Source organism: Taurulus bubalis (assembly GCF_910589615.1).
Source record: "Taurulus bubalis genome assembly, chromosome: 5".
Classification (NCBI taxonomy): Eukaryota; Metazoa; Chordata; class Actinopteri; order Perciformes; family Cottidae; genus Taurulus; species Taurulus bubalis.
The window spans coordinates 10519672-10535338 of record NC_136593.1 but is presented as its reverse complement, the minus strand read 5'-3'; the positions used below and the strand labels follow the sequence as shown (position 1 = coordinate 10535338).

General features: G+C 40.4%; 1 protein-coding gene across 1 annotated transcript; it reads left to right on the top strand.

The window, feature by feature from the left end:
- The first annotated feature begins 815 nt into the window (after positions 1-815).
- Positions 816-13009, top strand: igsf8 (immunoglobulin superfamily, member 8). Its single transcript, XM_079218951.1, has 8 exons — positions 816-932; positions 1148-1296; positions 4162-4542; positions 5680-6141; positions 7861-8039; positions 8428-8680; positions 8993-9451; positions 10434-13009. The coding sequence occupies exons 2-8, from the start codon at positions 1242-1244 to the stop codon at positions 10559-10561; spliced, it is 1917 nt and encodes a 638-aa protein (XP_079075077.1). The 5' UTR covers positions 816-932; positions 1148-1241; the 3' UTR covers positions 10562-13009.
- Positions 13010-15667: the final 2658 nt, after the last annotated feature.

Sequence of the window (15667 nt, the reverse complement as noted above, 5' to 3'; positions counted from 1 at the left end):
TCATCTATTTTAGTCTTGTCCTTGCTCACAAATTCTTTGGCAGGACGTCTGCATATTCATTTCCCAGTTCATTGATTATGGATTGTCGCTCTTCTAGACTGTAATGCATTTGTAGGTCATGTAGATTGTAAATAATGTTTTAGGTAAAATATACGCAAAATAATAGCATCTTTGAATTTGTGGCATTTAAGTAAAAAAAATATAGAAATGTTTGGAATAAAATCCACCCATTGTAATGATAGTCATTTGTTATTTATCACATTGTATTACTGAAATGTGGCTGTCTTTAATTTATTTTAGCTTTGGAGAAATTTTAATGCTGTGTTGGTTTTACTATATTGTTTAAAGTTCTCCAGTAGTGTTTTTTAACAGTGGGAATATGTTTTGTTACTGGAATATTAAGAACCTCATACTATTGTGTGACATTGTATTACTTTTTGTACATTTCCTTTGACATTTACTTGCCATACACTATGAGCAATTTTATGAAACCCTTCTATGGCATACTATCATGTGTATATACTATCATACGTGTATACACATACTGTACACGTATGTGTGATGTTGCTGTGGCGCCCCCTTGCGGTGTAACGTCTCTGTTTCAACCTCTTTACAACTCTCTGTTATCATTGGTTCAAAATGTCACCGTCGTTTCTTGACCAATGGCACCAGTCTGACTTCTTCTCTCGGTGCCTTTTTTGTGCATGCATGCTCCTCCCTCCAACCACTCCTCCTCCTCCTCCTCCTCCTCCTCCTCCTCCTCCTCCTCCACCAACACACACACACACACACACCAACCCCCCTGTGATGCCAACCGCTCCATTGCTAGACGGCGGCATGTCTGTCGAGGCGATATAATCTATAACCCAGACCGTGATATACATAATGGCGCAGACGACGTGTTGACGGAGATGCGAAGGTGCATGAAAAAGGTAATTAAACTTGCCGCGTTGCACGTTTGCACCTCTGCTGTGCTGAATATTGATCCGCCGCCTTGCAGTTAGCTGATTTGCGCTAACCCGAACTATCCTCTGCTGTCCGTGCATTTATGTTGTTGCACATTAAACTAATGTAGCATTAATTTCATCGTAAAAAAATAATAATCCTGTCTTTGTTTTTTTTTTGTTGTTTTTTTTGTTTTTTCAAGACAGTTGGCCTGCGCGACGGGATGAAAGTATGTGCGACGATAAACACGCAGAGAGAAATCTGAGTCATAATCCTGCTGAACATCGGGGGAGAAGATGAGGACCGCGATGGCTCCGCTGAAAACAACATTATTCGCATGTCTGCTCTGGGGTGAGTAAAGCCGGCCGTGCAGTCTGCTGCGCTGTACCTGTTTGCTCTGCACACAATGGCTAAAACCGCCTGGCCATCTGTCACATGGGAATGCATTTGCATGATTGTTTCTTTATGCAGACCAATCCGACTATTCATTTAGATTTATTTGGGCCCCCCTTTTCATACCTCTTTTTTTGGGGAGGCCTGTTAAAGCTTCTGTAGTGCACTTGATCACATTCCTGTCTCTGAGTTTATCACCTCCAATCCAAATGGAGAAGTGGCAGATAGGACAGTCCACCAGACACACATCTCCCAGGACCACAGTTTGATGGATGTGGAGCTGGTTGTGTCAGGGAAACAGGTGTTTTGGGACAAAAAAAAGAAATGGCTCTTGTGATGGGATGGATCCAGGAAGTCTCAAGCAAAAGTATCCACATCAAACGTACTGTCTATGGTTTTTACGTAATGGTACGTCAATGGTCACAGTCGTTTTAAGGTAGTAATAAAAGTCCTACTTTTCAAGGTTTTATTGTTTTGACTACAGTCATTGTCTATTTTCATCACCTGTTTTATCTCCTCGGTGTGTTTCTTTTGTTTTGTTACTTCCCTTTTGCAGATGGAAGACCAGCTGGCATTATCAAGAGTCAGAGTTTATATTGAGAATAGGGAACACAACCCAAACACGCAGAGCAGATAAAGCTGAATGCATTAATATGTCTTCTGTTTTTGTACCTCACGTCTAAGATATACTGTATATAATACTATTATTTAAAAGATATCAGCTTGAATCACAGTTTTCTTTAATCTCCCTGCTCACGGTATTAATAATCATATAATCTTATCTAATAACCAAGTAGAAGGGGCTCGTTGTATCAGTCCTGTGGTCCAACATGCATCACTTTGTGGGTTCTTTGTATGGCAATGGGGGCTCCGCTCCTCCATGTTGCACACACAGGATCCACTCCAGACAGTATGGAGCATTGTCACGAGCCGTGGTGTCCCCCAGCCCTATCAGTCCAAGCCCAATGTTAATTAGGACTTGATCCGCTTAAGCCTCCCACTCATCTCCCATGTCACTGGGTTGGGGCATGTTGTTGTCGGGCCGTGGCTCGCCTGTGAGAACACTCCAGTTGTTTTAGGTCTGACGCACACACACTCACACTCTCACACACGAGATGTGTGCCAAAACGCACCCATCTAGTCTTTCTAGTTATTCAGGTAGTTTTATCAGCTGTAGGTGAGGGTTAAAGGGTGTGTGTTAGTTGATCCTGATCCTTTGTTCAGTGTCAGTTATTGACTGTTGGGATGATCACATCTTATTAGCATTGTTTATTTGATGTTTATATCTCAGCTTTGTGGGAAAAGAGAGCACTGCTACATGGTATTGGCAAAAAACCTGAGATTAAGCATCTGAATTGCATTGCTAGTTTTTACTGTATACACTTTCCATAGTTTGTTAAACTCTTAAATATTTTTGTTTTGTTACATTTGATATTTTTTCTTTTAACTTTATTCAAATGTTCTTCCTTGTGGTCTTCTTCTTGTTAGCATTTTACTTGTTTATCAATTGGTTAAATTACCTAATTAATAAGTCTTAATACAAAACATATGTTGAATTAAAATTTAAACTAATTTGTGTATTAAATCAATTTAAGAAAGCAAGTCCAAAAACATGCTTAATGATGTCTCAGTTTCCTTCTTTTAAAAGAGGAAATTATTACTCTGCGTAAATACCCTTATCATGAGAGAATAGCAATGGCGTGAAGAGTTTCAATGCCTGCGGCTAAAAGAGGGTTTTAGTATTTAAATTGCTCGGTCTGAGCCTTGAGACTATTTCAGGGTTTCTGGGGAAGTTGGTTATGAAGCTGCCAGCCAGACAATAAGACTCAGTGAAATATCATTGAACCTGGAAGCTTGAAACCCCCGAGGCATTCGCTCTGAATATTCTTACTCATAAAATCCTCCATGTTACCAGGTTTCTATTAAACAGTAAGGACAGCGGGATATAGTTAATTACATTCCCTTTCTCTGGGATTTGCAGTTTCAAGATGAGCTTCTTCTAAAACAATGTACTCAATGATCATCAGTTTCTGCTGAGTTTAAGCACTGAAAATTAGCAATAGCACTTTTTTTAATGTCCAGTGTTTCTGGAAGTGAGACAACCAGTTTCATCTAATCTTACTGAAACAAGCTCACTGTGAGAAAACAAACTACTTTTATTCTGTGTTTTAGTGAACTGTTCCTTTTTTAAATTCATCAAAAAGTATGAGCTAGGGCTGAACAATTTTGAAAAAAATATGTAATTGCGATTATTTTTGACGGATGTTGCAATTGCGAGGTATGATTTGCGATATTAGAGGTAATTATCACTTCATCACAACATCACTATTGTCATTTTCATTGGAAAAAGGATGAAAAATCATTATAGTGTGATTTTTGTACCAAACAAAGATACTTTCTTAAGTCTGTAGAATATGATGTGTGGGCCAGGACAATATTTTATTCAACATTTTTGACACGCATTACTCTTTCAACAAATAATGCGCTTCCTGAGATTTGCAAATTTAAGGGATTTTGATTACATTTTCATTAAATTGTGCAGCTTTAATATGAGCGAAGGGACTCACATAAATGATTGTATTTATTAAATGTATCATTGCCCTGCCCCAGCCGGAGTGGTTTTTCTCCTACGCTATTTAAGGTATCGATCCTGTTAGCCAGTCATCAGCTCAGGATATTGATCTGTGAGACCACGTAGCAAACAGGCCGCGAGGCGAAGCTGTGGCCCACAGAAGTTTACATTGTTACAGTTTCCACCATTTTCATTCCATGTTTGTCTCTGTCTTTCTCACTCTTTGCTGTCTCTCCCTCTTTCTTTCACAGGGCTCCAGTACGCTGTGTGTCGCGAAGTATTTCTTCCTCCTGGGACCCTCTACCGCGTGGCAGGGTTCCCCCTCTCCCTGCCCTGCTCTGTATCAGGATTCGAAGGCTCACGTACGCAGGACTTTGAGTGGTTCCTGATCAGGGATGATGCTGGCGGGAGGCAGATGGGAGTAGTGTCCACCAGGGACAAGGGCTTCCCTTACGCCCCTTTCCAGCCCCGAGTGAGGAATGGGGAGGTGAGAGTGGAGAGGGAATCGGGGGACAAAGTCCGGCTCGTAATCCAGAGGCTCCGAGCTGATGATCAGGGGAAGTATGAATGCTACACGCCCAGCACGGACACCACCTACCAGGGGAACTACAGCGCCACAGTGCCGGTCAAAGGTAAGAAATATATAGAAACTTAGTAGTTTCTGGAAGAGCAATGGAGTTCTATGGCGCAAAGTAATATGATGCATCATACTTGTTTCTGAAATACATTTTTGGTTTTGGTCCCTTCGTGGAATTTGTTGAATATAAGGAAAATGGAGAAGATCACTGGAGAGGGACCTGTCTGAGAACATAAAACAGATGACGAAAGTAATTGGGGATACATAATACAGACTAGATCAGAGGGATTAAGTAAAATTGATAGAATATTAACATATTACTTGTAACCATCAGAAATATATGAAAACAGAGGTGCAATAAACATTGAAATTCATGAACTAAATGAGTAAAATGGATGAATAAAACATAACCACCCCGATGAGTGCAATAAAATGATCTAAACCAGAGCTAGTTCAGCCTCCAGCTCCTTCCTGGTTTGTTTTTTCAGCGACTCGTGCTCGATGACGACGTCTGAGAACACTGGCTTCTTTTCATAATTGTAAAAAATGGTTTCTTCGGGGGAAAAAAAATTAAAACAATTATTGTGTGTATCAAAACCCTTGTATTGTATCACCAACTTCAAATGGTACCCAGTCCTAGTCCCAACACGATGGCAATCATAGTTTAGTGGAAACCAGCACACTGTATTTTTGTCACAGGGGTTATTGCATCTCTGCTCTCCATCAGCCAGATGGATGACATTTATTAATCATACTATGTGTTTAACTTGGTGCTCAATGACATTCCCCATGTCTAAGCTCCTATTTACACTTGCCATCTGGAGTTTTTCTTTCTGTCGACAAAGATCCATCTGCTCGAGCTATCCACAATATTTGGGCAATTTTAGATCATCGACATGGTTACCAATCCGGTTTCTATTCTTTGTCTACCGCTCAGCAGTTTATGTTTGTCGGATGCTGGGTGTTTGTTTTGCAGCTGAAGAGTTTTATCTTCATAATAGCGACTAATCTTGCTTTGTGCCCAAAGCTGTGGTTGGTAAACGGCTTGCAGTCACTCTCAGCAACCCTATTTTAAGACTTGCTTTAGTGTTCTAACCATAGAAACGGCAATAGAAAGTACTTTTTTTTCCCCTCCCACCTGGTTCCTGTTGATGTAATGTAATTGTCTGTCTGTCTCTTTATACACCTGCAGTGATCCCTGACACACTCCAAATCAGTTTTTCCCGCTCACTCACCGGCCAGCCCGTGCCAGAGGGGGCCGAAATAACGCTGACATGCTCAGCTGGCATCCAATCGGAGCAGCTCACCCATCTGTCCATCACGTTTGGGAAACGCGCCGCCGGAGAGGGTTTGGGGAGTGAAGCGGGAGGAGAGGTCAGCAACGTTAGAGAGATTATCTCCATCGACAAGCTGCTGGGGGTCGTCCCCGGACATTTGTACAAGAAGCGCTACGATAGTGGAGAGATCACGCTGGAGAAGAGGAACGGGGAGGCTGGAGTGGACGTGTACGTGATGAAGATGAGAGCGGTGCAGCCACAAGACAGCGGCGCGTATTTCTGCGAGGCCTCCCAGTGGATTCGAGACCCTGATCGATCGTGGCAGAAGATCGCACAGAGGATGCTGGATATTGGCAATTTGACCGTCCAGCAACTAGGTCAGTGTGACTGGGAAACTGGGCCAGTGTTTGTGCTGACATTTGCTAAAACGATGACTGCTTGTGGCGAGTGCCACGATCATACTGCAACAAGCTTATGGCACAGTTATTTAGCGGATTGTTGTTCAAACAAGATTTGTTGAAGTTAGTAATGCAATCTTACAAAACAGAGAAAAGAAAAACATAAAATACACTTGGCTGCTCCAGTTACAAAATAAACCGGAGACAATAAAAGCAAAACAGCTGAAGTTTGGTTTCTACGGGACGGTTCTTCTTTCTCCGTGGCGTCAGTCGGCCTGGACTTGTAGTGCTGTTGAGTACATTGGACTCTTTCCAGGTTTCAGGCTGAAGCTCTGGATGATTGTGTTACTTACAGCTTAACTGAAGGTCTAGCTTGCTGGCTGGCCGACTGCGCAGTTTACTGACTGGATAGATAGGGGGGCTGATTAAACATGTCACTGGATACACATCTGTAATCAGCTTGTTGGCTGAACAAGTGTTGGGCTATGATTAATTGCCTGGATGGCTTTCCTCCCTTGCTGGGTGGATGGACGGACATCTTACTATTATATCTTACTATTGTACTACTATATGTTATTATTCTCGTGATCGCTTGATCTGCCGATTATTTTCTTGATTATTCAATTCATCTTTTGATCTATAAAACAGTGAACGATGCCCATCACAATATGTCTCTGAGGGGACTTTGTCAAATGTCTTGTTTTACTCTACTTTACTGTTAACTTTAATGTCAGGCTACAAAAAGCAGCAGATTCTCACATTTGAGAACCTGAAACTATACAAATTTGACTTGCTATGTATGGTGTCCGCTGTCAAACTGTCTGACGGTTGAACTTGATGCTAAGCTCTTAATGATTATCCAACTGGATCTGATGGGTCGATAGCTGGCTGGCAGAGCAGCAGAATAACTGCCTGGTGCCTCGCTGCTTGGCTCAATTTAAATTGGAAAGAGCTTGTGTAGGTCTGAAGGATTAAGCAATCTTTCCTCCCACCTCGGCCTCTTGTCTTTAGGTTTGCTTCTATGAAAATGCATTTTAAGTTTAATATTGAATTATTCTAACCACATTTTTATACATTTTCTTTTAATTAACTTGTGTTGCTGATTAGAGGCGCAGACAACTTGGAGCTAAAAGTCTCACTAAAATTGGAGCTGAAGTTGAAGCATTTAATCGAATCAATGCATGCATTGTTTTTCTGGCAAGCGCTGTATTTTCTGGCCCCTGCTGTCTGACTAATACAATAGTCCGATGCGTCTCCTTTTGTCTATTATTGAGCAGATCTGTGTTGTGGTTAAATGAGGCTTTGCTCACACAATGACTCAGTGTTCATCTTCCATGTATACCAGGCCATTAGTAACATTTTCAATTCATTAAACAATGTTGCTCTTCTCATTTGTGCTGCATATTCTACTGTAGTGCTTTTAAATGTATCTCACAATACAACACAGTCATTTTGTTAACATGCTCAAGTTTCTTTTATTTCAGCAATGATAGAAAATAAAATGGTGGCCATTAAATATGTAATGTACTAGAGTGGCCACTCTAGCTTCCCCACAGAAATGAAACCCGCAGTATGTTGCTTCCTGTGAAGAATTTTACTGTCACAGTCTGAGTGCTTGTTTGAGGTTTTCCACCGGGGAGGATTTCCGGTAGTTTCATTAATACTAAGCTGTCTCCCTCTACCTCTTCCATTCCCCAGCGGAGTCTCTGAGTATAACGTCCTCGCCCAAGGGGGAGGTGACGCTGCAGGTCGGTTCCCCTCTCATCCTGACCTGTGAGGTGTTGGGGCTGCCAGCTGAAGTAAACTCTGGTCTGCTGGTTCAGTGGATGAAGAGGGGATCAGTAAGCAGCGACGTAGCTGCGAGTGGTGGAGTCGAGGTACTGATTTTAATTTGTACGATAGTTTATTGCTCAGTGTGTGCGATTTGTATATTGTAAAACACGTTATTCTTCAGTGAATTCATAAGTTCTTGAACAAATGTCAGGATGAAACATTCAAACTAGTAATGTCATGCCATGTTTACAACTATAAGCAAAGCATGTAGATTTGAAATATTGTGATTTGGAGGCAACATTTGGATAAGGGACACTTAGAGAGTTGTCTTTCAGGCCGCAGCGGCACTCACAAATCGACATGTTTTTCATGATTTAAGCATTTGATCGACATCGTCCAGTATTTCACTGCTTCAAGCAAATTCTCTACAATGAATAACAATTCAGTTTTTAATCCAACCCATACTGGGACGTTGTATTTTACGTTATTTAGGTGGAGGTGGCCCGGATGAGCCCAGACGGTGTTGTGAGCTGGGGGGACGACCTCAGCCGAGCTAGCGGGGGCTCTATGGAGAAAGTGTCAGAGGGGAGGTACTCTCTGAAGCTGTTCTCAGCCCAGCCCTTAGACTCTGGGGTCTATCGGTGTGTGGTGAGTGTGTACGCTGGAAGAAGAAACCCTGACGTGTCTACTCCTGCAACACTTACCCAGAGGTCCGAGGGAGTCACCGTCAACCTCAAGAGCAAAGGTGAGAACTGCTACTCCCGTTCCCAGTGACACATGGGCTCCATCTAAAACAGGGATTCTCATTTTGTTCCACTGTTGATTGCATTTTCGGTCGAGGACCTCTGCATTTGTTTGGTGTAAGAAATTATTTAAAGTATTGAACGTAAGGGAAATCCAATAAGTTAGTGTAGCATTCTGATGCTTAATGGTAAACTGCCAACTGGAATCTGGTTCGTTTCTCTTCATATTCATCAGAAACTCATGCTAGCTAAACTTTAATTTTTGTCAAACTGAAAGTCAAACTATTCTTTCAATGGACCACTCCACTCCACAGATGTGCTTGTTGCAGCTGTGGCTCAGCTCCCTCGAGGCCCCCTATTAAAAAGAGGCAGCACCATCACCCTAATCTGCAACGCCACCGTGACGACCACAGGTCCCGCCCAGGCACAGGTGCAGTGGCTGCGGTGGCCAATCCCTGAACGCGTTACCAAGAAGGTACAGAGCCCAGCGTCTGATGTGACTCAACCAGACCCCTCCGTGGAGAAACAGCCCAGACTGGTAGCTGCCATCATGTACGACGGTGTTGCGAAGATCTATGCCAACGGTAGTGAGGTTAGCGTCGACCGCCTGTCGGCTGTCAGCTACAGACTGAGGGTCCACACGGCAACAATGGAGGATCAGGGCATGTATGCGTGTTACGCCCAGGCGTGGGGTCAGGACCCGCATGGAGGCTGGTACAACACGGGGGCCAAAGCCGAGTCAAATGCAGTGACTGTCTACCTGTATGCCAGAGGTAAGAGTCTCCCAGGATTTGTTTTTATGTAATAATCAAAGTGATCGTGGATACATGTAACAAGCAGATCAGTTTTTTTAAACTATTTTTAAAGTGGTTTTGCTGACATCCTAGATCTTATTCACACTCCAGCACACATGCATTCACATTTGGAAGATGCCCAGTGCAACTACTAATTCAGGGTAAAGAGGCGAGTGCTGCTCTTCACCGTCTCTATCCAGATTTATCCTGGTGCTTTGAATACTTCTTTAACCACTGACCTTCAGTCACAAGCTGGAGGGGAGCGTGTCAACTTCAAGTGTAAATGTTATTTTATTCATATTTATTCTTGACCTTGAGAAGTGTCTGTACATTTTAAGTAGCAGATAGCAGGACTTGGTCCCCCTTTATTGACATCTTAAATATGTATATATGCACTTTTATGTCACATAAGCACATTCCTGTAATTTAATACAGTGGGACTTTGAACTCAAGCATCAAGAGGAGCATGTTTACTGTCCCAAGGGAAAATATATCATATTGGGAACATCGTGAATGGAGCTTGTGTGGTAGATTTCTATCTTTATGCATTTTTATCACATCCAGTTTCAGTAAAAATATCCAAAATGTAATTAATCTAAAATATGTACATAAGATTTGTCAGAAGCACAACATGATTATCTTTTCAGATTCAGTCATCCAGCACTAGATGAAGATAACTTGGCTTTACTATGCTTTATCCAGCAGGACAGTCCATTGATCTGCTTTTCATCGATATCAATATCAATGCTGCCTGAAAGTCAAAAGTATTATATAAAAAGTTTTTATTGTATCTGTATTGTTTTGAACCAAACAAATCAATGTTATTCCCAAAGGAGACTATTTTGTACTGAGTAATACAAATGTACATTTTCCCGTCTGAAAGTGGATTATAATATAATTTAATTTATTTTACAAATGTAATTTACATCCCTGGATCCTGCTCCCTTCTATTATCTTTCAGCGGCTGACCTCGTCCTCATCCCCTTGGTCATCGGAGTGTCCTCTGCCTTGTTTGTGGGCATCGTCATCATCGCAACGGTAACCTGCTGCTTCATGAAGCGACTAGCCAGGCAGCGCGCTCAAAAATAGATGTCCGCTGTCTGAAATCTGAATGTTCGCAAAGAGGCACGAAAGAGGCGATGCACTAAAAATAATGGAGGAAGTGGCAAAGAAACCACTTTCAGGACACAACTGAAATGAAAAAGTGACTCATCCTGTTTGACGTATTTTTATTTTTTTGTGTTTTGACCAACCTGTTTAATAATCAATGCCAAAATATTGTTTTATATTCTCTTGTATTTTTATATCCAAAACCTTCTCTGAGTGTATTTTAGTGATTGCTGCGTCTCACACCAGTAGGATTAATAATCTAGATTTTTGAAGTCACCATTCAGTGGTAGAAATACGTTTTTTTATGTTAGCTCAACCCCCCTTTTTGATGATTCCTTTGTCCAAGCTTAGCATTGTTTCAAATAGAAACGGGTAAAAATAAGTCAAATAGTAAAGTCAAAAGTATATAAAGTACTGCAGGATTATTTTGAGTCTCTCGAATGTCAGGAACCTCATAGATACTGGAACATTTAATTTTCTACAGAAAACCCAAGCCCTCTCAGAAAGCATAGTTTGATTGTTACAGTCTAAAGGCATCAAACTGTTTTCACCCTGTAATGGCTCTATTTTCAAATGAAGAATATTCAGTGTTTTCACAAAACTGTTCCAGCTGTTCCTTCCCTCAAACTGCATGTCTTTTTCTTTTTCAAAAACTATCTAAATGTCTGTGTATGGTTAAGCCTCGAGCACTGCCACTGACAGTCACATGAATGCTGATGGGAGCAGTTCCGCCTCCACAAACTTAATATGTGCAGGGAGCTTCCCTCATCTGCAGCCCAGCAGCACTTTGCATGTAAACAAAGTCTCTGTCTGTTACTTAATAAGGAAGGCGCTGGCTGGGGGCTTTCTGATGCCAAGACCAATTGAGAATCAATTCTAAACACAAGCATTCTTCGCCTGTGACACTTCATGCTGAAGTGAGTTTTCCATACGGACTTGTATAGAGTTGACAAAGAGAAATGGAAGAGAGATCCATTGTGCACTGAGCTAAAATATGTAAATATTGTATGGAGTTTAGCTGTTTTATTTTTCATAATGTGAATAAGACTGTGCTGTCTTTGACAAAGCACCAGTGTTTAACATTCTGCAGCATTCTGCTCTTTTGAAGACACATATGGGACTGGGACCAAAGCCCCTCGGTTTTCTTCCTCTACTTGATTTTCTTCCAGCTGAAAAGTCACTTCTTTGCTCTATTTGAGTGAATACCTTTGAGTGTTTTTCTTTTCTTTTTCTTTTTTTGTGCAATAAATTGTTCCTTTTGATCTTGTGACTGAGACAGGAAAAACAGTACAACATAAAAGTCCTATTTATGACAGTGGAACACAGAAGAAAAACCTTGTTTCATACTGATTAGGTAACTTGTCCCCGAGGTTAAAAGCTCCTTAGCAGCACAGTCATATGACCTGATAGTCCTCATAGTCATCATGGGGTTTAGGCCACACATTCATGCAGCCAACTTATTATGACTATAGCCGCCACTGCTAACCTCCAGAAATCTGTTGGACAGATTAAGTGTGTTTGCACACTTATGAGTGAAATCCATCCTCCTCTTCCTGTGTAAGTAACACTTAAGAAAAGTTTGGTCATGCAAGCGAGCCCACATTGTGAGATCACTTAAAGTTAGAGACGTGTTTGACGACAGGAGGAAGAAAGTAAAATTACTTGTGAACCAGCTTGTGGGCAGTTAATTTTCCTACTTCTCTGAATGTGTTTGCACTGAGCTATACTTTTCTGTCTCAGTCTGTCTTTACTCTCTGTCTGTCTCCTGGTGGATTTTCAATGTGAGAGTCCCTCTAACCTGTGCACTATAAACCCTGATTATAAATGTCCTTCACGAACATTAGGGTATAAAATCACAGCTCTGCTTGCTTCCTGAGCCACTTTGTTCCAGATCAACTACTCAAAGCTGATTTGTTCCCCCACATATTCCCCACACATGATTACATGGTTGCACACATACACGGACAGATGCACGAGCGCACACAGCGCACGCAGCAGCAGTATTGCTGGCTGGTATTTCAGATGCAAGATAGTGAGTATCTGCGTGTTCATCTCTAATCCCTGTTTATGGCTGCAGTTTGTGTCCTGCTGCCCTCTACCCTCCCCCTCTCTCTCTTTCTGTGCTACAGAGTCAATTTGGTATTTCGATTTATTTCAATCTCTGTTCCCTGAGAAATACAGCCGGCTGTAGAAAGTGTAGCACATAGCGTGCAAAGCTGCTGTCTAAGTTGTGCTTTTGTTTGAGGATGTATTAAACTCTTTCACGAAGGGCTCATGTTTTGGTTGGACTGTTTTAATCATGCTTTAAGACCACTGTTCCTGAATGCATTTTGCTGCCATTGAAATATACAAAGGCTGGTTATTGCTAAGTTTCTTATGGTGCTTTGGCAAACCTGCCAGTTGTAAAAACAATAAACCACTCTGGATTTATAACATCTCTTTGGTTTTATTTATTCATTTTATTTCCTACTATTTCCATATTCTGCATGGAAGGAAATAATACAATCTATCTGGGGAAAAAAGTGTTTGTGTGCTTTAAGCATACTTTCCATCTATTCAGTAGGAAAAATACAAAACGTACTTTGTGGTTGCTGCAGTTTCCATGTTCGGACCAGCCAAGCAGAGGTTTGAATTTCACTTCAAGTTAACTCTCAGCATTTTGTATATTATCATATTAGAGGTAATTGGGCAGAACATTTGTCTTATATTGTGACAGAATAAGATGTGCGCATGCAATCCAAATAATAGCACAATTATTTAATTGAATAACTTGGTCTTTAATTTCGGTGATTGCTAGGTTGAGAAATTCCTGACGAAATAACACGAAAAGAAAAACAGAACATCTCATCCAGGACAAAACCACTGGTTTAAGCTTCTCTTGTAGAATAGGAAAGAAGAAGCTGTAAAAGCCTGATGGTTGAACATTTATCCTGGCTGCATTACATGCTCAATATCTCATAAAAAATTTCATTTAATGTATTTATTGTGTAATTTAACCATTTATCATGTCATTTAGAGTGCATCACAGTTAACAAATGAAAATATCTCCCCCTCTACCATCAGTATACTGAATAAACATTTTTAAATATGTTCCTGTAAGATTCAAATCCATTTTCAAAGCTAAATTAACACAACATATAAATATTAAATACATATAAATATTTTAAATTTGACAATGTATCAAATGACTGTTAGAGGCATGACTCTCAGTGGCAAACCCACAATTAATTATCACCTGACTGCAGTTGCTTAGCTCTACAGTGTTTTAGCGTGTCACAGCTCATTGCTTGGGTTTTACGGTCTGTAGATAAACAGCTGTTTCCAGCTAAGAGGCACATGTGTGCTTCCTGCCCCTCCCCAAACAGACAAAGTTGTCAACTAGCTGGTGATAACAAAGGAGCATTTAGCCAGCACTAAAAGATGAGGGAATACTTGGTCTGTCAGATGGTCAGAAACGCAACAAAAGATTTGGAACGTTGTTCCATATCTGCTGGATGTGTGAAGGCAAACGTTTTCTAAAACAACGTTATACAGTATGTCGATTTTTCATTGTTGACTTCTCAACAACTAAAGTGACCAAATTCTGCTATAATCGTGGACATGACGGCACATTTTTATTTCTGCAAATATTTCTCCTCTCCCCCATTGTATTCATGCGGCAAAAGATGACATTTCAAATTGGCCCATCAATGTGGCTCATTAATGGCTGACATACCGAAGACAAGACATCAAACGGATCAAATGTGTGGCAGTCCCTTTCGTGTATACATTAAAAGAAATCTAGTGATAAAAAAAAGATGTCAAACAAAATGTCAAATTAAAAAGAAAACAAAAAAACATGATTGTATTTGTAAGTATAACATTTGATGAATTATGTCAAACGTAGACACAAATATATCAAATTCTACAGCTTCTGTAACTACCTGTTCTGCTGTTCCTCTCTGAGCTGCCAAGGTGTTACAGTATATCAGTTTACAGCGCATTACATCACTAATGCAAACACTGTACCGATGTTAATCCTCTTCTTCCTGTATGACTTCAGAGGGACGTGGCAGGCAGACAAACAGAGGCTTTGTGGCAGGCTGATAAGATGCCTGTGGTTGGTTGGTTGGTTGGTTACCAAACCTGCTCGCCCAACCAATCCCCGCCCACCGAATGTCAACCAAGGCAGGATTAAACATGCAGCACGCTTCTGTGAAGCGTTTTCTACAATAATGTCCAGATCATATTATACATATATATTATATTATGTATTATATAAATATAGCAGGGGAAAAAATGCAATGACAGATTGTATTTGCAGATAGTTTCTGAGGGCGTATCAATACCATTTACAGTAAATAGATTTACTAATTCAAATAATTGGATCCAGGAACTAAAATATCTTATAACTTGAAAAATATACAGTAACCATTAACCTGTTAATTATTTTCTATATGACATTTTGTACATCATGGAGATTGAGCTGGGAGGCAATTAGCCCAGCCTAACATTAGGACTGGTAACAGGGGGACAGCTAGTCTGACCTGGCAACAAGCACTTCTAAAGCTCACCCATTCACGTGTTGTATCCTGCTTGTTTAACCCGTACACAGAACATTTTCACGTTTTCTCTAAACTTTGTTAATAAACAATTAATGTGCAACAGTTTGCTTACAGTGAGATGTTCTATGAACACTTGATACAAATACAAATAAATCAGTATTTTACAATAACTTTTAAAGAAAGTTTGGTAACCCTTTCTTTGATACCCATGCCTATAATGCATACAGAAAATACTTCTTATAGCACTGTAGAAATTTAGCTATAAGCACTCATGAATATTAATAATGCTTTATGAAAATAATCACAACACTGATCAAGTCATTATAAAATGTTTATAATGTTATTATTGTAATTATTGATATGATTATTGTTATAAAGCATTCAGAATATGTAATACCTATAACTATACATATACACTGCTATAATAAAGCAGTATAAGTATGTTTAAAAACTTTAAATAATTCAGAGGTGAGTGATCAGCGACATACGAATCACGACACATTTGAAAAAAAAACATAAAGATAAAAGTAAAAAAAGAAAT